This window comes from Ostrinia furnacalis, unplaced genomic scaffold (genome assembly GCF_004193835.3).
Source record: "Ostrinia furnacalis isolate ACB-3 unplaced genomic scaffold, ASM419383v2 OfSCF2567, whole genome shotgun sequence".
Taxonomy (NCBI): domain Eukaryota; kingdom Metazoa; phylum Arthropoda; class Insecta; order Lepidoptera; family Crambidae; genus Ostrinia; species Ostrinia furnacalis.
The window spans coordinates 145,168-173,014 of NW_021132806.1; the positions used below are offsets into that span (position 1 = coordinate 145,168).

At 37.5% G+C, this 27,847-nt stretch overlaps 1 protein-coding gene across 1 annotated transcript in view; it reads right to left on the bottom strand.

Annotated features, from left to right (window-relative positions):
• Positions 1-24,468, bottom strand: part of LOC114355883 (large neutral amino acids transporter small subunit 1) — a 29,471-nt gene extending 5,003 nt beyond the window's left edge. Inside the window, exons 1-6 of the mRNA XM_028308919.1 lie at positions 24,332-24,468; positions 10,347-10,593; positions 8,097-8,240; positions 5,095-5,197; positions 4,424-4,549; positions 873-966 (exon numbers count right to left, since the gene is read on the bottom strand). Of these exons, the coding sequence (XP_028164720.1) occupies positions 873-966; positions 4,424-4,549; positions 5,095-5,197; positions 8,097-8,240; positions 10,347-10,593; positions 24,332-24,333 (716 nt within the window). The 5' untranslated portion in view covers positions 24,334-24,468. The remainder of the gene's footprint in view (positions 1-872; positions 967-4,423; positions 4,550-5,094; positions 5,198-8,096; positions 8,241-10,346; positions 10,594-24,331) is intronic.
• Between the last annotated feature and the right edge of the window lie 3,379 nt (positions 24,469-27,847).

The following is a 27,847-nucleotide window of genomic DNA, read 5'->3' on the forward strand; positions in this document are numbered from 1 at the left end:
ATTTACAAAATGGCGTAGAAGTACACAGTGACTCAATTTTAATACTTTATACGAATTCAATATTTTTATAACTTTAAATCGAATTTTGTTTTTTATTTACAGAATGCCACGGAAAAAAACCGACAGAAATATAGGGAAGAAATAAATAACGAAGAGATTGAGATGACTTAAGATCTTATAGGTAGCAATAAAAGTACTAAGAGTCGTGTTGAATTGTTGATTATAATAAGAATAGCTTGTGCAGTTTAGTTATTATTTCTAATAAAAAACTACGCGGAATGGGCATTTTCTTTTCATATAAATACTGCCGTACCACGTTAATACTGTGTACCACGGTAGTGAGTCAGTGTGTACACCTAGTAGTCCACAGTGGCTCAATTATCATTTTTTTGTTTTAGGTTCCTACTTTGACATAAGTAGTAAATAATGTAGAATCATGAGTGCTCAGTTACAGTTCAATAGTGTATCTAAAATGTGAGCAAATTTTAGGCCAATATTAAAGCGATATCTATTTTTATTAAGCTTCGAAAAAAAAGTGAGTCACTGTTGCCTCCCTGACCCTATGTTATTCGTGCTCTTCAGTGCGTCTTCATTGAGAGACCACAATATCTCACCATAGATTTGGGGCGGTCTACAAAGTCAAGGCATGCCAGCCTTATTATTTTTCATTCCATAACTTTTTTCGAATACAAACCTATGTTACTGTTGCATTACTGTTGTGCCCTAGATTAGTTTGTAACGGTTAGCGTTACTCCGGTTCCAACGTCGTTTATGTGGCCAGTTATTCCATTTCCCAAAACATCCGCTAGCCCTATCAGATTATTAAATCATTCTCTACTATTAAATCACTCATTCAAATTGAATCAACTCACCATCCGTTGTAAGCGAAGAGTCCAGAGTAGAACGAGAGGGCTATAGCCGTGACGTCACTGGTCGTGCCTTCAAATGAAAAGTGTTCCACCTTTCCTGAAAGAAAAGAGAAACATTTAAATAGGTATTACTGATGCGCTGTCCTTTGAACCCCTACAAAGAAACCTAAAGGTCTTTCAACATATTGAAATTTGACAGTTATTGAAGGACGGATTTGACGAAAGATTGATTATAAAGTAAACATCAGTATGTGACTCGTCAGAAGACTTAGAAGCAGACACGACGACACAACAGTCTTAGTCCATGTTTTGTAGTCCATGGGCCAGCCAAAATGTCGGTATAATTTGGGATACTAAATACAGTGTGGTCACTCTAGCCTGTCTTATTTTGTGCGGTGTCTCCTTTCGCGGGCGGATTGCGGCAATCATCTAATAACGGGTCGCCGACGACTTCCGATGACGGCAATATACGCCACGCCATCTTTAAACCAATTTAGGGTTTGATCCTCCTCTGTTGTCTAGTGGGCAGATTTGGGAAAGAGATATTCTTAACGCAGTAAGCTAACGCATTCTTCACAGAATCACAAGCTAGTAGCAGACCAAGCCGGACATAAGTAGGTACTAAAGAATCCAGTATTCTAAAAACGCTTCCCCTTTTCCAAATCTCAAAAAAAAAATTTTTTCCCGTTTATTCCCGATCTCGACAGAAAAACGCTTCATAATAAATTTATCGATCATCTCAACAAGCAGCCTTAATAATTACTCAACTCTCCAAATACAGGCTGTACAATATTAAAAGTTATTACAGTTATTAAAACTGGATAGATCATATTTTACTAACAACAATAACAAACAGTGAACGAGTAGTGTCCTACCTTCTCCTAAAATCGCAAATACAAATGAAACTTAAATTATTTAACTTTCATGAAATTAAAGTCTGAGCAGAAGCTTACATTTTTGTCGCAAAACAGCACCTCTGAGATTTCACAGTGTTAAGCTTGATGGTCGTCTGCTTTTGTTGTTGTTTTTTTGTTTAAATATGTACTAAGTTATTTTATCTCTTCCTTACTAAATGTCGATATTGAATGTCAGCATCTGATAACGCTGATCAAATAGGTATACTCGTATAGGTAATTGGACAATTTTACCCTGTGTAGAGGCAATTCGCGCGCAAATTGAGTTGTCCGCCTCCCAGCGTTTATGGAGTCTGCTCGTGACAGCCTAACGAGGAAATGTTGAGACGGTTTTGTACTTTATTCGACGAGCGATCTTCTTGAGAAATCAGTTGATCAATAAATATACACACCTAAAGTTAATTTACGATTTGAGACAAAACTTTAGGAGCTTTCAAAGCTTTCATTATAGGTACCTTTATTGTCAGGTGACGCCGCTGAAGTCACTATTTTTGGAGTTAGACAGGATTGATATGGACTTCGTACGTTGATTTTCCATTAGTCGGTGAAGGTTAAAAGCTAAAACTTGATAACAGGTAAGATAACAAACATAGGTTATTGTCCAAAGTTGACGTCTTGATCGAAATCAGTTGCTGACTCGGATTAAGTGCTTTTGACTCGGGAATGGCCCACCGTAGCAACTCCTTGTATAGCCAGGACCTACTAGTTAATGGTACCCAACGAGTTCTGGAGATGTCTTCAACTATTTTGGAAAAGGCATAATTCATCTTCTGATTATGTGTATAAATAGTAGTCAAGCTAGCACTACATAACGACAATGTATTAAATTATTTTATGACATCAAAGATGACATTGGGAACTCTAGAGTTAGGTATCATAGAACAGTCAGACGAAAGACAATTGGCAGGGGACAATCTTATAATATTAACAAAGTGATGACCAAAATTGCCGTCTAAAATTGAAGCATGGCAATTTTATTTGCCATCCGCTTCAAGATGAAGAGTGAGATTTTTATATACTTACTAGCTGACCCGGCGAACTTCGTACCGCCTTAGCGTAGAGATTTTCTTAATATTTTTTTCCGTAAGAACCATCCTTGGACTTCCACAAACATTAAAAAAAAAGAATTATCGAAATCGGTTCAGCCGTTCACACGTGATGCCGTGACAACGCGAAACGGGTTTCATTTTTATATATATAGAAGTATTACAGCTAGTTTTTTCTCGTGAATTTAACTGTATGACATGTGACGTTTTTATGGTCCTAAATCTTAAATAACAAATAGCCTACCATTTATTGTATTGTATCTACATATTATGAAATAAATTATTTATTATTTATTTATTTATGGTCACACATGTAATCGCTAGCTCTGCAAACTACCACAAATTGACTTTCCTTTAAAGCAAAACTAACCTTAGTTCAAAATTCATTAGAGTCAATTGGATTTTAGTTAATCGTCAGCTTGTGGTGACGCAGTACTTTCGTCATTAAAGCTATAGTAGGTATAGTTATAATCACCTGTGCAATCAATAATAACGACGTGTCTGAAACTGAAGGCCGCCGAAACTGGGTCGCTAAACAATAGGATTATCTTTATTTTACCAGTTTGAACTAGTTTTAAAAGTTCAAACAATAGCAGGTTCAGAACAAAATAAATAGTGATTGTGTCTTTAAAGTTACGTACGAACATTACATAAAATATTGAGTAAATAATAGTAATACACACACAGACTTTCCAAATAATTCCAGTTTGATATTCGGTACAGATGCCTACATTATGTTTTATTTAACGTCTCGACAAATGCAAGACGCCAGTTCGAAGGACCATCGACCTTAAAGAATCTAGCTGGCATAGTCTGGATGAAAAAAGCGAGAATCATGCTCATTGGCGCTTCTTAGGACGGCTTATGACTACAATAGCACTGGACTACAATGTTGATGAATCATCCACATCATCATTTCAGCCGTAATACGTCCAGTGCTGAAAATTAACCTCTCCCAATTTCCTGATTGGCCAGCTGGAAGCAGGCCGTACCCAGCGCCTTCCTGCCACCTTTATGAAGTGATGTGTTCACCCGGGGCCGTCTTTAACCTACTAGGAGTTCTGGACACTTAAGGATCAAGGGGGACCCTTCATCATCATTTCAGCCATAGGACGTCCACTGCTGAACATAGGCCTCCCCAATTATTTCCACAATGGGGACAAAAGGGGGACCCTTACCATCTGGAAAAAGGCCTTTCGAGCAGATTAGGGCACCCTCGGTCGCGGGGTCCTGGGCATGTGCCCAAAGTGCCCAGTGGGAAAGAAGGGCCTGTGTCCACCTTGTGGGTGGATATAGATTACAAATACCGACCATTTTGACTTCTGCCCAGCCTGCTTTGCAACGGAAGGCAGTCGAACGTTAACTTCGAACTGCTCCTATGTTCTTGTGATTAATTTCGTTGCGGGTCTCATGACAGTTGAACTTTCCCCGGGACAAACTTGACCTTCACTGGTTGGGTTTTTATTGGTGGTCAAACTGTAAGTAGATCCTGGTTACACAACAACAGGAACGAGAGGTGGGAATAGTCCCGTTTTCTGCATCCTGGTACACCTATAAACGTGTAGCTATTTCACTACCTGAAGAGACCACTCACCTCTGCACAGCTGGTAGATTCCCGCCGCGATGATGACGAAGAGAGCCAGCAGTTTGGCGTACGTAAACCAGTCCTGAACCCTCGTCGCCGCGCGCACCGACCAGCAATTGACAAATGTCAGCAATACTGCGGGAGGTAAAGGCAATTTTTAAAAGATGATTGTAAGTTTCAGTTAATTGTGTTATTGTGCTATTAACTATTGCTTTATGGTGTCAACTACATATTAGGTGGTACCGTGGTTGCTACACATGCTACTGCTAATGTAACTAATGACATGAAAGATATTATTCTAAATTAAATTCCTTCTTAATTTTACTTTTTTGTAAGTAAGCAATAAAAAAGATGAGTCAGATGCCGATAGTTCAGCACTTTCACGTCAATTATCGCCTTAACAGAAATTAACGAGACTAGATTTTTTATTGAATTTTTCGATTTACCAACATCTGTTTAATTATTAGTTTTACATAATACACATATAAAATTTTAAATTCTATTTAGACTGTGAGCCATTGAGTGACGGTCCTTCGTAAAAAAACTGACATTTTGATGCTCTTTAGATGTCACATTCTTCGAAAAAGATGGGCTCTTTGTTTCGCTAATGTTTTCAGAGAGGGAATTACCAAAGACTGGAATGATGATGGTGATACGATACATTAGTTGAAGTGACTCACATATACAGCAAGCGGCCAGCAGTCGGGTGGCGTCCTCCGGAGGGTCGCACTCTGGGAATATCGGCTTCAGCACGTACACGCTGAATGTCAGCGCTACGATGGCCTGAGGAAAAACAATATTTATTTAGTTATTTGCTCGGGAAGTAATGTTGGAGACGTTGGAGTCGTCATAATCTTATTCATCTGAGAATCGCTAACATTATTATATCAGTCCGTAGATAAGGTAAAATACCTAGCAATACCACAATTTATGGAATTGATAGTTTATTATTATAAGCCTGTCGATAGCAACACGTTGGGCGCCAATTTTGAATTATCAATTTTCTTAGAAAATATTCGATGTAGGTACCTACATGAAGTATAAATAGAAATCCTATTTGAACATAATGATTCATATTTCTCAGTATAGTTCAAATATAAAACCTTTACATATTCATAATATTAATAACACCACGTTGGACGCCAGCCAGTCGTTAAGTGTCTGTGGGAGTAACAAATTGAGAAAAACGGGACTTAAACGAGATTTTTATGTTCATTACTAAGTAGGTACCTTACATGAATTCACAGATTGACGTTTCGGCTGTGTTGCTAAGCATTGTCACAAATTTTAAACATTACAAATATTTATTACTTAAGCAACTTTAACCAATAGCAATTTAAGCCACGTTACACTGGGCATTGGGATGAACAGGATTTCAGAAAAAAAGGTTTATTGTTTGCTGAGGAATTGTAAACGTCCCAGGATTGGACCTAACGCCAGCGTCAATAAAACTCTATTGCTCGATAAAACCTAATACAAATAGGTGTAAATTCAATTCCAGCTGAGCAAATCCCCTGCCATGTTGGGCGCCAATATTGTCCATTTGATTGACTAACAAGCAGTGGGCTCGTTTTCTATGCAACTATGACAAGCTACGCAAAATACTTTGCATCAAAACTCAGACAAAGGGATGGAGTGTTGAACTCTTAATTTAAAACTATCCTTTTCATAAAAAAAGTCTTGATTTTTAGATTAATCTGCCGTTACAGCTTATAAAATTTGCTTTACTGTCTTGTTATGTATAGAATTTAACAAAAGCCATACTCTATTAGTGCAATTTTGTTCACCTAAAGTTATAATTTAACTGAATCAAAATGCTGTCTAGTTGTAATAAAATACAAGCGGTTGCAATCCTACTGTGTCCTAGTTACATTATGTTCATGAAACACCCACAGGGCGAACTGTTATTTTCTCGTAACTGAGTTTGCGTCTTTCATTGAACAAGAATAAATTCTTTAACAGGACCAAAGACAAGACATAAAAAGTATTGAAGAAAATCTCTTCTTCATAGAAAACCTTTTTCAAGAATAAATACATAATGGGTTGGTTTTAAAAGGATATTTTGACTGCTGATAAAATTGGGTCTTAAAGATACAGTTCCAGAAAATGTATAATCAGCTTTTCCAGTAAAATCGTCCTAAAATATAACTTTTTAAGGCACCTTTCTTTTTCGTTGAAGTTAATATAAAGACTGATTGATGCTATATAAAAATAGTTAAGCAGGTACCAGAGCTTCTTTATGTAAAAAATAAGCTAGTCAGTCTGTCTTATTCAAAGGAATATAAAGCATTTTCTTAAGCCTTCGTCAATATTTACTTTGACGTCAATGAAATTTGCGTAGGACATCAACGCCTACATAGAATTCGCAAACATGGCGATAATGTAGCCATTTTTGTCTGAGACCGGCTAAATATAGACTAGGCTGAAAATGGGCGTTACAGATAATCCAATTATTTAACCTCATCCATCGTGTGGTAGTAATAACCCTGCTTTAGAAATCCAAGCTTCTTTTAATCATAGGTGCCTACGAATAATAATAAAAGCTACCGTCTATCGTCACCTAACTTTAGCCTTAACTATAACGATAAACGGTGCTCTTTGTATAGAATTTGACAGACTTTTGACATTTTTTATAGTTAAACTATATAAGATGGTGTTCGTTTAATCATCATCATCATTTCAGCTACAGGACGTCCACTGCTGAACATAGGTTATAGGCCTCTCCCAATGATTTCCACATCGCCCGGTACTTAGCGGCCTGCATCTAGCGCCATCCTGCTACCTTGTAGGTAGACATCCCACCGTCCAGAACTCTGCTTGCATTATGCCATGAAATGGTAGCTAGAGTAAAACATGTAAAGGTCCCTTGGGGACTGGCTGGGCCTTGTTAAGTATTTATTTTGACGTTTTTAGGAGTTTTTTTTTATATTCACGAATAAGTAGGTAGGGTATAGCTAGTTAGTAGGTTAGGGACTACGTACCAAAGGTACTTTCCAAATTCAGTTGATATAATGTTTCCAGTTTTGATAGGTAGATTTATTGGGACAATAAAACTCTCCCTCCACAGTAGGCACACCACCTACTAAGATACTGTATGGAACTGGGTAGCTTATGTAATGATAGAAGCAAATCAATACGGATTACGTATGAATTACGAAACGCGTTCGATTGTAGACTTTATCGCACTAATAGACTGGGCGGGTTACTTATGTGTGTCATAAAAGTACTTAATTCATTTTCTGCAGAAATGCTTTTAAAAAGCGCTTAATTTTACACGTCCCAGTATTACTTTAACCCAACCACTGGTTCTAGACAATAAATGGGTCATAAATCATGATGAAAGGATTGGTGTTGAAAAGAGCCAGCAGTTTGGCGTAAGTATACTTACCCCAAAAGTAACCATTATAGCCCACAAAATTGACAAACTTAAGTGGTAATGGGCGGGGCAAATAACTCTTAGAACTACCACCGTTGGGGCAGAAAGTTCCTGAGTGGCGACCACGGCCTGGAAGACGTAGTATCTATAGGCAAACTGAGAGATTAGATAGACCGACGTTCTGCAACGCTCCTGCCCGTTGTGAAAATCCTTGGGAGAGGCCGATTTCCAGCAGTTCTTTTAGCTTCATTTGGCTGAACGAAGGAGTTTTAATAAAGCACTTTTACACCCTTTAGATGTACCTACCTGAGAGCAAGGCCGCACGATCATGCACTCAATCCAGAGCCGGATGAAGGCGGCGAAGGGCCCGAAGGTCTCCATGATGTATGCGTAGTCAGCACCGCTCTGTCGGATCATGGTGCCCAGTTCCGCATAGCAGTAGGCGCCTACCTGTCGAGAAAGAATAAGGTTAGTTCAAACATCATCATTATCATCGTCATCATTGTCATCGTCGTCATCATCATCGCCATTGTCAGGGTATCTACGCCCGTATTCACAAACATTACGATGAGGTCTCACAGTGCGCGTGGAGGCACAGGGTGACACATGAACCAATCACAGAGCTCTGTTCAACCCTGTGCGTTCGATTTGCTGCTTCACTTAAGCAAGCATCGTTTGTGAATACAGGCGTTAGTCTCCACTGCAAGAGGACGACTCTCTCCATCATCATCATCATGTCTATTAGTGTCGAATAGGAGGCCGACCCTCTGTTATTTATCAGAAGCAAAAGGAGGACTTTGCCTACACTCCCTAAGTTGGCTAGATGGGTTGAAGAGTCCTAATTTTATCATATTGTTCCCTTAGTCGCCTCTTACGACATCCACGGGAAGAGTGGGTGGTGAAGGTGGCACTATTCTACTCAGCTGGAACCACACAGTCACAAGGAAACAATAGGCGAAAAAAACCCCAATAATAGTACATTTGTGCAAGTTTGACTTCTGTAAACTTTGTTTTGGACTATTTTGTGACACTAGGCTTCGCTCGCTCCGCAAAGCGAAATTGGACCTGTCACGAATATTAATGTTTAAAAAAAGCCATTTCACCTTTGAAGATTTAAACAACAACACTAAATAAAACTTCCTAAATCATTATAAATCGATCATAAGGTCATGAGCGTGTGTCAATAACACATGTTCGCGATAACACATTATCACTAAACATTAATAATTATAGTAACGAGATTAATTTTATACTAAAAGGGCATTCCGGTGTCAAGGGCAACACGCAAAATTTTATTGTAATTTACTTGATAACGAAAAGGGAGTTGAAGATTTGAAAGACTGACCTTGAAGAAAAATGAAGAAAGAGGTAGGTACAATAAGACACATGACCTCCAGGCAGACGAGATTAAAAATAAATTTCACACCAAGAAGACCGGAACATAGTACTTAACTACTGTTGCACCTTACCTCTACCTAATTTCAAATTTGCACTAAAGGGAAGTAGAACCTTAACTTCGAATTCCTCCTTCATTCGATTTCGATTCGATTAATTTCGTTGCGGATCCAATGACAGTTTAATTCCCCCGGGACAAACTTGACCTTCACTGGTTGGGTTTTTATTGGCGGTCAAGTTGTAGATCTTGGCTACACAGAAGTTGCAGCAGTGGGAATGAGAGGTGGGAATAGTCCCGTTACCAGTAGCAAACCAGCAAGACTTTCATAGTACAAAATTATGACTTTAGCAAATAAAAACCTGCCGGTCAAACTGAGAAGCGCATTTTTTAAGTCGGTTAAAAATAAACAGTAAAACATGCTTTATCCCTGTCGGATGAAAGCTTATTATAATTATTTCTTCCAGCTCATTTTTTCATGTTTCAGGGACTTGTCAGCACAAAATAATAAGTCTCTGGGGTAAAACAAGAGGCTTAAAGACTTCATTCCAGAATTTTGATGAACGTTTCTTTTAAAATACTGTTCAATTTATAAGATTTCTCTAGAGAGACTAAAGATTTATTTCAAGAGAAATCGTCGTCATTTGTATGTATTTGCTTGCAGACAGTAGATAATAATATTTTTAATGTTTTGGTAAAACAAACAAAGCGGTCAATGGACTTTAAATAGGTCACATTATGCATAATTACGTCCAGTTAGTTTAATAACAGACCGAAATTATGACAAAAGTTTGTTAACGACCATGTTTGGTGGATCTTTGAAGAAAAGGTAGACATCGTTTTATTTTAGTTAAAGGGGCTTAAAAACATCTGTTAGATTTCACATCAAAATTGTATCTTAGTTTAAGGGGCTTACATTCGTTTTAGATCGAATTTATGTAGAGTTCTGTAATTTTTATGTCGGCAGTTTGGTAGAGTTTTATTAACTCTGTAAAATTATATGTTTCAATTCTCTAAGTGTTTTTTTACGTTTAGCTCATTGCATTTAAGTAAATTCCAGTTTATACTGTAAAAGCTTAGTATTTTCACAGCCAAGTACACATTATCAGATTATTGTTTGTTGTTAAAAGTACTCAAAAACTGTTTCCCCAATAAAAACTTACCATACTAAAAACCCCCGACGCAATCCACACCAGCAAACTGGCGTTAACAGAGCCAGTGTTTTTGAGCACTCCAGTTGGCGACACGAATATCCCACTGCCAATGATGGAGCCCACGATGACAGTGATCCCGTTGAGCAGGGACATCTTGGCCTCCAGGGCTCCACCCTCCTTTGATTCTTCCCCATCTGGCTCTGACTTCAGGGCTTCGCTCTCGCAGTCCTCTTCGGTGCTTTTACTTTTTGGATGCCTGTGGACAATGAAAATGTGGAGATGATTTTTCAGTAGCAATAGGTTTCAGCTCTTAGAGACGATCCAGTTTTCATAACCACGACTGCATGTGGATAGAATGTAAACTAAACCTATCTAACTAGATTTGAAACGCGCGAGTAAAACCGTGTAATCTGGACAAGCTCTTAGTTTCAGTAATTCTGAGTGGGTACCTACAAAGATTTTAATCTAAATGTAAGTATATAAGTGCCTTATGTATCGATTAATATCACAAGCAAATGGATCAAGCTTTACTCGCGCTGCGTTAATCATAAGTCTTTGATTCAATTCGACCGTAGACTATGAGAAGAAAAGTTATTAAATATTTAAGTAGGATTTAAACTGATAATAAATAAACGGCATATTAATATGGCTTTCAACCTGATAAAGTAAAAAAATCTATAGTGCGATAATCAGATATGAAATCGCGTGCATTCAGAGCGGTTGCTGCGGGCTAGATAGGTAGAATTACCTACTCGTACATTCACAATCTTATTACAAGAAAATTACACAAACAAAATATGGCAAATATAAACAAATACGATCGTTGTGGTATCCTAAAGTACAGTCGCGGAATGAAAAGGTTCGTCACCTTAGTGTCGGTTTTCGCTTGCACTAGGTACTGTAAGAGTCAAACCTGCCAACAGAACAGTGCAAGAAACAGTGCTGCTAACATTTAAATAAATATGACGTTTGCTAACGAATAAGGTTTTGCTTGTTTATTTTTCTATCCCATCAGTGCAATGCAATGATGACATTGACCAATTGACAAGTTTTTTTTATTTAAAAGAAATAATAATGGCAGGTTGAACCAAAAAGAAGGTTTTAGTTAATCAATCATAATCTTCTTGACAAGATAAATCGTCAAACAACTTTGATCTGAATAATTTTGAACTTTACTGACGAACAGTTAAAGATTATTTTCTCTAACTCGAGATTATTCTGTAACATAGTTTCAAAAGGTAATATGTGCTCGCGATTCGTTGAAGGAATCAATTTGAAAACTGACGAACCTTTTCATTCCGTGACTGTACATAATTTTCAGTCCTAAAATAAATTAGTGGAACATTGTGAAGGGAAAACATTCGCCTCTTGATACTGACGCAATAACGCTGTTCCTAGAATAATCTAACATAACGTCTAATAAATGAAAGTGAAAAGAACTAATATAATAACAATAACCTTCTGTAGTTGTTCAGGCGCCCTCGCAGCACGCCCGGCGCGGCTGATGCAATCTTACCGACCATTTTACTATTAGATTGGTATTGTATCTAAAGTGCCTAAAATACAGGAACAAATAATCCAAATTTCCAACTCGTTTTCAGAGAAAAATCAAAATCAAAAATATTTATTCAGTTTAGACCACAAGTGGCACTTATGATGTCTGCCATATCGATTTCTTTACCAGACTACAACTGTTAAGTAACATTTCAAGATTAGGCAGGCTGCGTTGTTGACACAGTAAAACAATTACTACATTTTGAATTAAGTAGGCCTCCAACTTGTCGTGGTCTTTCGTATTATGACACACTAACTTACACCCGTATTCACAAACGATGCTTGCTTAAGTGAAGCAGCAAATCGAACGCACAGGGTTGAATAGAGCTCTGTGATTGGTTCATATGTCACCCTGTGCCTCCACGCGCACTGTGAGACCTCATAGTAATGTTTTGGGTGTTAAAGTAGATACACAGTGTCGTTGAGCCATGCTAGGTCGCATTGACAATGGCATATGATTTGTCCAATGACACTATCAAAATGCTTAAATGCTACAACCACATCAACGCGTGCAGATCGCCATAATACTTATCGCCGGTGCAATCATAGGCCAATGACAGGTCGCGCGGGCGCGGACTGTCATGGGTCGCGCCTAGGATGCGCACCGCGATAAGCTTTTATCGATTTAAGGCGATTAGAGTCCTCAATCCGCGTCAAATGGGCATTTTGTAAAGCCTACTCCTCTTTTACTGCTGGACAGAAGTAGTTGAAAAAAATATATGTTATACAACAGTTTAAGGACTACATTTGTGACGTTTGAATTTTCGCTACGTCTCTTTTTGGATTAAAAAAATAAATACGGGACATCGATTTTTTACTTAAATTCCCTACTCCTCCCAAACGGCTATGTTAATTTAAAAGATTTTTGCACGAATAGATTAGGAATTCTTTAATATTTAAATGACACGTCCATACATTTGTTATTTAAAATCATCGATAAAATTATATCACGGCGCGTATCCTGGCCCGGCAGGTCGTGGCTTTCATAAAATAGACCACAAGACCACAACGCGTTGTAGTAATTAGGAAATTAAAATTTTCTTAAATAATAACTTCAACTGAATCAAGCTGATTTGGATTATTTGACTTGTTTAAGTATGAAATTTGCATCGACACTGTTTTAAAGATAATTATCCCCACTGTTCACTACTTTAGGCTACAGAACCATGCACTTATCACTGCCCACTTGGCGACACTAGCACTAAAAATAGGACGTATTGAATTGAACAAACTATTTGACTATTATAATCTCGGTTCGGTCTCAAGCAACTCCGCTCGTGAGCGATACTGAGAAGTGGATGAATGGGCGCTAAGTGGGCTTTCCGCCTTACATATTCTATACTAAAGTATAGTATAGTTGCTAAGATGTGCACAACAATAGGGGCCGATAATTTTAAAAGATTCGTTTCGTATTTAGAAAGAGTTTTAAAGTTACATTAAGGCACCATGTTACTTTAACTTTGACAAACGTCAAAAATCTGTCAAACTCCATGAAAAAAGCACCGGTTATTGTTATTGTTACGGTTAAAATAAGGTGGTGCAACTCAGCATAGACCCTTCCTACCTAAATCTTAAAGTTAGTCCTTTAAGATATACCTATACCTATTTTGAAGGTAGGAGAAGCATGTCAATAAATTCGCTCCTAAAAATTTGGATACTGATAAGAAAATCAGCCTGTATTTATAAGGAACATGAGACCTCTAACGCACAATAAAATAAAGTGCCCATCTTCATACTTGAGTCAAATTTTTCTTCATTGCTTAATGCTTACCTATTAGAGTAGGCGCAAACCGTTGATTTTTCGTCGGCCGATAGTTTAGTCGGGCAGTTGATCAGTATGGGCATGTATGGGAGTGCGCACACTACGCCGATTCGATTTGGCCGATTCTTCATACAATTTAAAATCGGGCACAACTATCGGCCAACTAAAAATCAACGGTGTGCGCCTACTATCAATTTATTTTCTCGTGAGCTACGTCTATGCTACGGCGTAGCACTTCCGTAGCTTCCTGCTACGGAAATAGCGCTACGAACCGCTACGAGATTGCGTACTACGTCTTATATTATTGTCGCCCTTTTCTTGAAATTACAGAAAAATACGGTTCTTTAAACAGTCAATTTATTGTTTTTGTTTTAGATGATTAAATAATAAGTGTCTGTTGAACCTTTGTAAGTGTGTGGTTTAAAATTATTGCCATATTATATCGATAAAAATTAAAAATGCAGATGACCCAACTAAAGCGATAAAGGAAGCGATCACAATTTCGATTCAAAGCTACATATACATTATCTAGACTCAGTTGAATATCTACATTATACTTGCCAGTACCTAAAACTATAGGTATGCTACAAGGTACGCAGCTGGATTCAATTACCTAATCAACTTTGAATAGTCGTCCACGCCTCAAATAAAAGGGCCATGAGAAAAGAACATCGTGCAAACTCCCAGCGCCTTTGTAGAAAGCGCGTTGTGCGAACGCTTTGAACGGGTCAAATGGGGTCTCCCAAGGACGTCTGGTCGGCCCGCTGTTGTATATTGTATTTAAAAGGTTTTGAAGTTTCTGAATATTAGAGAAGGTATCATTATCTTGGAGTAATTTTTGAAGGAGCTTAGTTTATTTTCGTAACTTTAAGTTGTAACTAGGGATTGAAACTTGTTGGCTACCGATGTTTTCCACGAACAATATCAATAATTTATAGTCTAAAAACATAAGTTATTTTAAGTATAATGTATAAGGCCAGAATCATTAAAAGTTAAGTAGCAAAGAGACATTGTTTCATGTTTATTAGTCGTGATTTATCTCTAGTTTTATAGTTCTGCTGTTATCATGAAGTTACATAACACGTGTTATGTCAATTATACAGTGTGACCTACTTCTAATCAATTGCTAATTAAAACTATGTTCTTCAAATAAGATCAACATATCAAATTTTGGTAGGGTTGCCTATTTGTATTAATAAATGATTTTATTCGCTTTTTTTTTAGTGGCAACCCTCTCTGGGAGGTTTATTTCTGCCAATGTCGAGTGAAAAATAATTGACATAGTTATCAATAGAACGTGGGTGTTTCAGTTCTATTGATTTTTCCTGGATTCCGTGGAGTTAAGTTTTTTATGAGTTTTGCATTATTTTGAAAGCGCCCCGACACACATTTTTCCGGTTTGTTTGACCATTATTTATTTACTTAATTATCCTTCCTGATAAATAAAATAATTATACAGTTTATTAACAGTGAGTGTTCCGTGATAATTGCTATCAGTGTCGAAGGTCAGTAGAGTGGATGTTTAGTATGTCAATGCACTTTAGTTATTCTACATTTATAGCTTTGTCCGCTATTTTTTTTTAAATAATAGGAATACTAGCTTTCCGCCCGCGGCTTCGCCCGCGTGGAATTTTGTCTGTCACAGTAAAACTTCATCTCGCGCGGTTTAAAAAACCGGGATAAAAACTATCCTATGTCCTTTCCTGGGACTCAAACTATCTCTATGCCAAATTTCATCAAAATCGGTTCAGTGGTTTAGGCGTGAAAGCAAGACAGACAGAGTTACTTTCGCATTTATAATATTAGTATAGATTTTATGTAATAAAAATCTAAATAGGTAAAGTACCTAATGTTCCGTTTATGTTACAGTAAAAACAAAAATTATTGAGTCCGGGTCATAAATGATGAGTCCAAACCACAGATCACAGAAACTAAAGGGAGATATGACAAGGGGGCGGGGCCGGCGTCGCAGCAATATGCCCAAATACAGAACACATTGCTCGTGACAGCAATGATGACGGCAACGACGTCATTTATGTAAACAGCTTACATTGCTTAGTACCACAGTACTTAGTACTAAAGATCATTCGAACGTTGACTCGTAGTTGAGTAGGGTAAACCGACACTCATTGGACGCTGCCAGTCATTGGACAAAACAACCCTTGAATTTTCTTAAAATGAATATTCCTTCAAATACAATGAATATTCCTTAAAAAAAACGCCCTTTTATCTCCATCAGTCGGAATCTCTCAGTTGTTGAAATAGAAATGCTATTTTTAATTCAGTAAATTACTGTCCAATAACTTTCGTAAGTGTCCAATGACTGGCAGTTTACCCTAGGTATTTTACCGCTGGTCCAAACCAAAACCTAATTGTGTTTTTGGGTAACCATTATTTCAAATTAATTGTCGGTCAGTGTAACAACAGATGTTATTAATGATTCAATAATGTAACCCAATCCATTATTCCCGGGACCTACATACACTGATAAACCTGCAGTGGTTACTGGACAGAATCGGGTCGAGCGATTGTTACTTTATCGCAAAATTATGGGTTAACTTACTAATAATTAATGATATAATATGAGAGAATACGATTAAGAAAGAATCAAGGTAAATAGGTACGAGTGTAACGGCCAAGAAGAGACAAGACATTTAATTGTTCTCTTCTCAAGTTATTTAAATGTTTATAATTTATAAACATTTAAATAACTTGAGAAAATCGAACTGCCTAAAGGTAGCCTTTCGAACTAAGCGTCACAAACGCAGCGTCTTTAGCTTTGGACTTAAAGGTAGCCTTTCGACGCAGGGTTGGTGGCACAAGACCAAAGCTAAAGACGTTGCGTCTGTGACGCTTAGTTCGAAAGGCTACCTTTAGGCGGGAATTGAACCCACGACCTTTCGCTTGCCGGGCGACTGCTCTTCCAACTGAGCTACTAAGATGCAACTAATTAAATAATTATTATGAACAGCTGACAAAGGTGACTTCGTATCTTCCGATTCCACGTCTGATTATGTTTTCTCAAAGAGGTGGTAAACCAAGAATTTGAATAAAAATCTGTGATTTAAAACTCACCAAATTGTGAGCGCAGATGCAAAGATAGATCAATATGCAAGAAATGCCGGTGTATAAAAATATACAGCCGAACATAGAACCTCCTCCTTTTTTGAAGTCGGTCAAAAATAGAACTAACCGCTTTAATTCAACCGTCTACGTTTGTCTGGCCTTTAGTCACCAAAAATAAATAAAAGAGTCATACAATGAATATGAAAAGGGAACAAAACTAGTTCCCCTCGCTTGACCTTGGACTACTTAGGTTTAAGAGCAGGGCTATGGTGCTAACCCTCCTCCCCAGTAACAATTAGGGTTGTCACCCCTAGGTAATTGAATAATCGGCGATATTTAAAAAAAATCATTGAAGAAAGTTGTAAACTTGTGGAACATTTGCATTAAGTGGTTTTCAGTTGATAGGTAGAGATTTTTCTTCTTACAAATTACCTGATATTTCTGTAAATCTTCACCACAGATTACAGATTTTTGCCTTAAAATACTTTTGTATACTTAATAGTACTCAAAAAATACTTAATTGTGTGCCTTTTGACAAGAAAACAAATATCAATTTATACGCACTGAAGTAATACTACAGTACATGACATTATTATATCAGTGCATAAATGCAACACAGGTACACTCAAACTGCGTATACGCACTAAGGAACATGTACCTGACCTATTTATCACCTCTACCACCTGTACTATACCTGTAAAATATCTTAGAGTCTCAGCGCCTTCGTAAAAAGAATTTAAACATCAACATAATAAGGGCAGTGAGTGCCAACCCTAGCGACCAATTTAGCAGACGATACATGGGGTGCAGACGTGTTTACCCAACCCTCGTTAGCTCTATACCATGTAACGGTTCGAGGGGATTTGATTACGCAGACATAGGTACCTACTGAACTTATGTATTTGTTGTCATCATCATCATCAACAGCCCTTTACAGTCCACTACTGGACTATGAGCCTCCTCCACTATAGTGGAGGGTTTTGCCATAATCCCCACGCTTGGCAGGCGGGTTGGAGATCGCAGTTTAAAAGATTGATGTTTGTCAGAGAGCGCTGCTACCCGTTCTCTGTTTGATGTGTAGTCCCTAAGTCGCCTCTTACGACACCCGCGGGAAGAGTAGGGGTTGGTGACAAATGTATTCTACTCTGCCGTCACCACACGGCAAGTATTTGTTGTAAATACCTCCAAAAATGATAATTACTTGTGTATTACTTAAGATTTTAAACTTTCGCGTTCCATTTCAACTAAAATAGTAAGACACGGGTCTGCTTGTGACCACGGCTGCAGCATCGCAGCCGAAACGTCAAACCGTGAGAAGTTTTGTACTCTTCAGTTGTTGTAGGTAACATATTTTACTTAGAAAGGGTTGAACCCTTTCTAAGTTTAACGAATATCTGAAAAATAAACTAACATTTTAATGACAAATTAAAGATTGTATCATCAAAATCCGTTCTATGCATGAAGAAATAATGCGCCATGGATTGCGATGCGCAAACTGAAAATGTTTGTCTAGCTGTAGGTACATAAATACATAATTAATATGTCTTCAAAAGGTCATAGTCACATATTTTATGGCAACAGCTGTACACATTTCATTTGACCTTGTGTTTCGTTTTTCGGTCAAAATAAGTATCGCAGTTGCAATATAATCATTGTTACTCAATTTGTGAGCATTATTAATGTCTTAATTTAGCTTTAACTTTCTAAATGATCGATATCCATTTGCGTCAATTTATTTTCACAAACTGAAAAAGGTTACCCAAATAAATTATCAGACAGAAATACAAATGACCACCTTTTTGTAGGATGAAATCCTGAAATGCATACTCGCCTAGGTCTCTTTGTTAGGTCAAACTTAGAAATTGTAATTTAGACGATTAAAACTTAAAACCTGTCTCTGAAAACCTACCAACTAAAAATACTTGCACCCCGAAGAAAATGTGCTATTTCTGATATAGCCATTCCGGCGGCCAATTCAGCCGAATAGGCTAGTTGCCTAAAAAATTTTTTTTAGTCCGTAATGTTTAATATCAAAAAATATTGGACACATATATTTTTATTTGTCAATCTAACAAATAATTACATAGTTATGGTGCGTTGAAGTTGCGCACGACGTCACGACGTGCGGCATTTTTAAGCAAGCGTTGACGTCACGGGCCTCTTCTTATGAACTTTGGCGCGCTTTATCTCTTTAAATTTTCATTAGTTTGAAAAAGTGAAAAATACGTGTAGAGTATTTTTTGATAAGTTAACTGACGGACTAATTAAAACTCTTGCTTTTTGACCCAGGCAACATCCCCATTGAGCCGGGGTCAAAGACTGCCGGCTTTGGGCGGGCGACGCCGATCGATCCGCCCACGTGGTCGCAGGGCGGATTGTTCCGTACACTTTCAGTGTACCGGAAATGACGACATGTTGGTGATTGTTACAAATGAGAATCAATAATTAATATAATAATTTGTGCCCATTTAAGGCTGAGTTGCACCACCTAACTTTGACCTTAAATATTACAATAACCAGTATTTTTTGTATGAAGTTTTTCAGATTTTTGACGTTTGTCAAAGTTAAAGTAAGATGGTGCAACCCAGCCAAAGAGTCATAAGAATTGAAGAAGCAATGTTAACCGCATCATATAACTTCCTTGTACAGCTTTCAGTATCCACTGGATACCGGATAGTATCCAGGTAAATCGTATGGCGGCCGATGTAAGCCTTTTTGTGCTACAGAGGCCATACCTATTAAGACATTGTCAAAAGACGCGTAAAATCTCATGGATTACTATCTGGAGTTGCGGGTTTGGTTCCCTCAAGAGGCAAATGTGTGTGTGTGTGTCATAAATGACGATGGCTTACAGCCTGTTTCCGATTTGAGCACAAAATAAGTCAGTGATTTGGCTTGAGCTAAAGTAGAGAACTAAATTAAACAGTTTTTCATGACGGGCTAGATATGTATAATGCGGTTTTAGAATAACGTGTAGAAATTAAATAGGGGCACAAAAAACGATTGGTCATCTCACACTCACTGACTCATCTTTGTCAGGACGCAGGGTTAAGAATTCGAAGTGATTCATAGAAAAAACCTTTTTTTGTTGCAAAACCAAATCTATATTATACTCGTATTTTGTTTAGCAAAACCTATCTAAATTCAGCTACATAAGCTGCCAGTTTGTCGCTCGAACATTGTAAAAGCCAATTCACCAGCTTCCCACGTGGTGTCATTTGGGCGGGAGACGAGGGCGGGCGGATCGATGGAGCCACGTGGACCATTGACAGAAAGAACATCATTTTGCTCTCAGTCCTTTTATGGACAACGCCATCGTCTTGTGTGTTTAGTACCTAATGGGTGTTACTATATGTCCAAAAAATACTGAATGTTTTTTTCAGTGGATCCTTAATGTATCGGAGTGTATATATGGAAATGCAATAAGTTAAATAAGACTAGGTACCTATAAGATTTTTATCAAAATGAGAAATTAGATAAGTAAATACCTATTACACAATGATAATAAAAAAACTCAATATCCCTGGTGCATTATTAACTTCTTATTTTAATTTCTTTTTATAAAGTCGAATCATTTTAGGCTCTACTAGAGCGCGACCCTCTAAAAGAAGAGGGGTGAATTAACAGTTTTACTTGAGAATAAGTAAAATAAAATTCGAGTTATTTTTGACAAGGTTTGCTGTAATAAGGAAGTTCACATTTTTTAATTTGTTTCCGCAATATCTGATTAATTTGCAATTTTCAGCGCCTGAAACTGTTTGTTAGTTATGAATCATAACTAACAAACAGTAGAGTTAAGAATAAAGTTCGATTTAAAGATTGTTGCACTATCTTATGAACGTATCCAAAAAGCAATTTTGGAAAAATGCAATTACACGGTCATAATGCTGCATTCCAGCATTCCAACCTTCGGGGTCAGAGAGGGTCACAGGATGGCATTTGAGCGACCCCTGCCGATCAATGCCACGTGGCTGAAATACCTTATCTGATGAAAGCAAACATCTTACTGCAAGTTGAGGGAGATCTTTATACGAGGGTTTTCTGGAATAAATTGCTCCCTAGATATAAGACTACATACCTACATTGTATCTTATCAACTTTTATAGTAGGTTATTGAATAGTGTCAAATATTTTATTCAAACAGATTATAAGAATTTAGCAGTTGTCTAAAATCTTAAAACCCTAACCAATTTTAGTATTTTTACCAATTAAATAAGTACGATAATTTACTACATTAAATTTATTTAATTGGGTACCAACTTTAACTTTGTAACTTCCGTTCTACAAAAACGTGATCATTTGTAAACTATTTGATTAATGCTTCCCAGCTAATTCTAGATAATAAATGCAGACTACCTAACTTTATACTTACTTAACCTTTATTAGGTACCTACTTAGCTACGGAAGTTAGAATTTTGTTAGACAAATTGGTACACTGCTGAAGGTGGCTGAAGCGTGGGCGGCTGACGCAACCTCTGCAAGGTATTGGAGGAAGTTCTTCTATTGTCTGAATTGTTCGCGCCAATATCTTGGCAATTTTTTAATAGAAATGTCTTAATTTATTTGGGTTGTTAGTAAACGCAGTATCAACCAACACGGTTAAAAGTAGATTAAGATAATTTAAACTCATACATCGCAAAACATGTACCTATGGCCATACTGTGAATTAGTGCCGAAAATAAAAAAAAACACTAGTCTACATCGTATATGAATATTTTTTGTGGACTTAGGGAGAGTCCATTATACGAGTAAATGTAGAGGGACCTACGAGTACCTACTGATTAGAAACTTTTACACATCCAAAAATATTTTTTTCCCTGCCAATGAGTATGAGAGAACAGTAAAGCCTTGACTGTGACAATCGCATAAAGTAGCGCATTATATATTAGCGAATTTCGCAACCAGCTGATTTATTAGATCGCCGATTAACTAGTTATCGAAGCCATTTTGCAGGTCACTATCACAAGGTCGTCCCAATAAAATTTGAATAGTTACACCACTTTACACGATATAAAAATTGGACAATGATAAATTGGTTTTTTGACATTGAAAATACGGCCCGTATTAGGTATGAACTGACACTCCAACTCGGTTCAAACCAGTTCAAACTCTAGCAATGATTCGCCTGAATTTCTTAGATCAATCACAGCCTAGCCTTCAATCTATTCATACCAAAGATACATTGTGATGATGAAATATTGAAACTTTCATAATACTTTTTTGCCATCGTTAGGTACTTTAAGCTGCGAATCGAACTCAAGACCTCCGAGATCGAATAAGAGAGTCTACATTTTAACTACTGGACCATAGAGTATACTTTGTTAGATTCTTCCAATGTGAGACGACATTATCCCAATTCTCGTGAAATGAGTCCACTCCAACTACTAGAACTCAGATATTTACATTAGTAGAGTTCTTACTTCTTACTTCTACAGTTTTTTTTATCTACAACGAGGAAGCTCTTGGCTTGTATCTCACCTGTTGGTAAGTGACGATCAGGCCGAAGGTGGAAGCGAGCTTCACCCGGAATCCTCAACCACTGAGGAACTGGCTATCTTACCTCTAACTACCGGAACACTACATTTCTGTTAACGTTGTTGCTATGGTCAGACTTAGGTAAGATGATGGTAGCTAGCCAGGCGGACTTAGAACAAGCCACCACCAACCAAATCGAACAGAAAAATCTGCCCCCACTGGGAATGACCACAGAGGCGGTTCTTCTCGACACCTTCGTTCCACCAAACGAGCTCTCTTTACTTAATTGGATTCGGGGACTTTTGCCAGATTCTTGAAATAATATAATGAGAAACCTTAGCACATAGTGCGCAGAACTGACGGCCGATGGGGCAGCAAGGTTCTAGAATGGAGGCTGCGTACCGGAAGGCGCAGCGTGGGACGTCCACCTACAAGGTGGACCGACGACATCGTAAAGGTAGCAGGGAAGCGCTGGACGCAGGCCGCTACCAATCGATCAACGTGGAAAGCATTAGGGGAGGCCTATGTTCAGCAGTGGACGTCCTATGGCTGACATGATGATGATGATGATAATGAGAAACGAGTTAATACGCTTATGGCTTTACAAAAAAATGCTTTCTACAATCTTTCCCACGTATATCGCTATTGTATATTTAGAAGAAGGACATTGATTATTTACATGATGATGATATTGATTTTATACAGATTTGAATACATATTCATATCTGGCGTCTACGAAAGCCGATTGCTGGTTATGTAAATATTCGTAACACTGATATCAAGGTTCACAGAGTTATCAAAATGTTTGTTATTAAATCATAGTTAATAATCTATAATGGCTTCCCTTCTATTATTTTGCGGTAAATAATATCCATCCGAAATCTAACCCCGGGTTGCACCATCTACCTTGTAACTATATTATTACGTCAAGTCTGTAAACTCCATACGAAAACACCGATTATAGTTATAGTTATGATGGGATCCAGATAAAAAAAATTCGCCAAGTGCGTGTCGTGCCACGCGCAGTGTACGGTTCCGTAGCTGTCCGTCGTTAACACCATTTACTTATATTTCAGAAGCAAGCAATTACTTCATCTAAAGTCAATTTTCATCATCCTCTCAATCTTAATTTTCATCATTTTACATCATGATCTTTATGGAAAATGACTGACATGATGGAAGACGGGAATTTTGACAGACTAGAAGGAAAGAAGCACAGCATGGTCTTGTCAATGAGCAAGTGAAATTAATTAGGGTTCATGATATTAAAATTAAAGGGAGAGTAAGTTTTCTCTACGCGACGCGACGAAAAGATAGAGTAAGTTTTCTCTACACGACGCGACGCGACGAAAAGGCAGCTCGAATCATATTCCAAGTCAATTTTGAACTAATATGAACAGCTATTATTCAGTTAATGGACTGGCTGGGAACAGAACCCACGTCCCCCGGATGCCTAAATTGCTCTAAGCACTAGACTACCGGCGTTATGAATGGACCTATTTATCTATTTTTGGTAACGCTCCCAAAGCAATTTAGAGTCTTTTGGTTAGGTATTATGTATTTAAATACCTATTTTATGCTATGTATTTGGAGTTGTGTCTCTCCCTAAAGGTCAAACTCATTACTTTATGATAAGCTTTAGAAAGCTCATCATCTGAAGCATTTGTATCATCATTCATAATCATCAGTATCCAGAGAAGACCAGTGTCATGGTGTCCCATAATACACCTCGGCATGATGCTGAGTGGATACCGTTTCGGTGACACGCACATTACCCACTCTATTTAGTTTTAGTTTTGTTTTCATTTTTTATGTTGTTTTGTGTCGCTGAATAAAATATTTAATTTTCATTTCATAAAATGTAAGCTTAATAAATTTACGATAGTTGATCTAAGTACGTCTCTACGATCTTAATTACAGTACCTTAGATCTATTGCGGATAATTTTAAGAGGCTATTCAGTGATGCACCTAATAAATGTCTATTAGATTCCTCTTGGTCCTAAGTAACAGTCAGTAAAAGCTTTTTCTACAGAGAAAAGCTTCGCAAATGTCAAAGCTAGGTTAAAAGCTCCCAAACACCCACGCAAAAATTTACATTCAACATTTTTCATGAAAAAGAAAGCAAACCATACTTACATTTTGTATTTTTAATTGATTCCCAGACCACAATACTAAAATTTAAAAAAATACACTGCACAGATATTTTTCCCGCGTTTTTCACGAGGAGCGACTAAGCCCGCCAACTCGGGCCGCGAGACTGCCGTGCGCCAATAGAGAGCAGGATGGCAGATCAACTCTCATAGGAGTAACAGAGATGATGCGTGCTGGTATTGAGCGTCAAGATTAGGGCATGAATATCGGAATCTCGGAATCTCGTAATATCGGAATCTCGGACTGCGAGATCCGATATTTCAATTCCGATATTGAGCGACCCAATATCGTAATATCGGAATCAGATAAAAGTTTTAATTGAGATTTTAAACAAAGCGTTTAAACTCGCCACAACCTGCCACAAAGCCCAAAGTACATGATTGGCAAAGACCAATGATTTTCTCATGTATCTCACCATCACTTTTTGTTCCACTGCAAATATTTTAATATATTACTATGGTTAATTTAACTTGTTCTAAATCAATTTTAGCATTTGCCATACGTACTTTGTTAACAAAGAACAACATCTCAACTCCCTCTCAAACATAAATTTTACTGGACATGGACCGTCAGTTCTGCGTACTATGTGCCCTGCCCATTGCCACTTCAGCTTGCTAATCCGTCGGGCTATGTCAGCGACCTTAGTTAGGTTACGGAGCTCCTCATTTCTGATTAGATCTCGTAAAGAAACACCAAGCTTATCTCTCTCCATAGCACGTTGTGCCCTATATTCAAAGGCCACGTTTTCGAGCCGTATATCATCACTGGTAACACACACTAATTGAAGACTTTCGTCTTCGTATTCGACGATTTACTTCTTTCTTGAAATTGCATCTAACTACCTAGCTGATCGTTTGTCCGAGATAGACATACTTACTTGTCAACAATCTCGAGAATCGAGCTCCTAACCGAAACTGGGTAAGGACCAACATGGACATTCGACATAAGCTTCGTTTTTTCCATATTCATCCGAAGGCCTACCTGTTGGGAAACTCGATTAAGATCTTCGAGCATTGTGATAAGGTCTTTCAACGGTTCTGCCTTAGTACGCAAAACAGATGGACGATGAGGCAGCAAGGTTCTGAAGTGGAGGCCACGTACCGGAATGCGCAGCGTAGAACTCATAACCACAAAGTAGACCGACGACCTCATAAAGGTAACAGGAAGGCGCTGGATGCAGGCCGCCACCAACCGGCCATTGTGAAAATCAGCATCGGAGCCTGTGTTCAGCAGTGGACGTCCTATGGCTGACATGATGATGATGATGATGGCTCGTGGTGTTTATGAGTTGTACATCGATAATCAAAAAGGAACAAATTACAAGCATATTCAAGTTTTTTACCACTCTCTACAATTTTTGTAACACGTGATTTGAATGACTCTAAAATTCATTCCGCCAGCATAAAACAGGGTAATATAATGAAGGAGTAAAAAAGTTTGTTTGATACCTGCGATTTTACAAAAACACTTCAATTATTTGCTAGTCCATATAGGCTCATTATCAGTAACCATTCATTATCAGGTGATCCGTCTGCTCGTTTGCCTCTTGTCAGATAAAAACCAAATTCAATGGATACCCATACATAACGTAAAATGGTTTTGAAATACTTCAATTTTATAAATGATGTTTTGTACCAAATTAAAAATTTTGAATAAAATCATTATTTTATTGTAAATAATCCAGAATTCTTACGAATATAACCAAATATTAATTTTATAGCACATGAACTCAATTCCGATATTAATATCGGAATTCCGATATTGAGATCTAATATCGGAATCCAATATCGGAATTGAAAACCTTCCGATATTACATGCCCTAGTCAAGATGGGATAGGGGTGGAAAATGGTGGTCCCCTTTTTGCGGAACAGGATTTAAGTTTTTTTTTAATTTGCCATGGCAAGAAAACAGGTTGGGGCAAGTTTATTATTATTATTCGCTCCGAATTTCAAACAGTTCTTTTATTATTAAACATTCAAGCGTATTTACGATTTCGGTGCTTATCACAGAGTTCAAGCGAACAGATTTTGATGCGAGCGATATCGTACACACAGCTTTGCACAAAGCGCAATCATTTCAATGCGCTGCATTTGATGATAACAGTGCGGCGGCATTTTATCAGACAAAAATTGATCTGAAAAAACTCGTCTAAAAAATCAGGCAGCAGCGCTCGCTGCACTGCAATATAAAAAAAAACGCGCGCGAAAACTTTTGAAAGTAGGTACGGGACTATTCCCACCACCTCTCGTTCCCACCGCGCTGCATCTCCTGTGTAGCCAGCTTGACCGCTAATAAAAACCCAACCAGTGAAGGTCAAGTTTGTCCCGGGGCCCGAGGGAAAGTTAACTGTTTCGACGAAATTAATCAGAAGAACATAGGAGGAGTTCGAAGTTAAGGTTCGACTTCCCTCCATTGCAAACTCGAAAGTAGGTAGGTTGTAATATTATGAACATCTGTTGGTTAGTAGACTCAGTACTGTGTGTACTTTCTCCTCCTTATTTTATTCCATTAATTCCTTTTGGGATAATCGCTTCTTATATCTCTTGAAATTCATAGAGCTTTCCCAAAACCCGCATTTTAATTTATTTTATTTTAGTAGGTATGTGGAGTGTTCCCAGTTAAATGGGACAAGGGGAATAATCTTTAACAACCATTATCCTAAAACATACCCTGCAAAAACTTTAATTCTCTTTTATTTTTCTTTACTTTTCATCAGTGGCGTAGCGTGGCTTTTCGCCGCCCGGGGCCGTCCGGAAATCCGCCGCCCTTTATTTTAATTATAAATATTTTAAAGTTTAAATATTATATTGAATGGACTTCAGGTACACTATTCACCTTATTTGTTGAAAGTCAAAATAAACTACCACGAACTGCTTCAGAAGGAAAATACATTAAAGAGAAGCAATTGCTGGAAACCCACAGGAAGTTTGACTTTCTTAAATAGCTCAGCTTTATTATGTAACACTAGGTGTATAACAATAAACAATAATAACAAGTATTTAAGTATTTATTTGTCAATCGAGAGTAAATATTATCTTAAATTATATACAATGTGAGTCACGTTAAAGTGTACATATGAAAATATATGAAACTAGACCTATTTTATCGATAAAAAAGAGGTCAAAAAAATTTTGAGATTATTTTTTTATAGAATTTTTTTTCTTCCAATTACTTATTGTAAAGAAAACGTAATAACTTTTAAACTAAGCAGTATATCCTGATAAAATAAAAACAGTAATAATGCTAAATAACAGGCGATACTAAAAAAAATAGATGAAATAGCCAGAAAATGCCAACAAATAATAAAAAATTATACTTTTTGAAAAGAATCTGCTTAAAAATTCGTATTTTTTTGTTTATTTGATAAATTTCTCCAAAAAATGCCCCTATAACAGGTGTTTTTTATTACTTTTTATTATTCTCTATTATATTACTTTTGTAAAACCAAAAATCGCATGTCTCTATCCCTATCACAACGTTTGCAATGATCGTTTGAATTA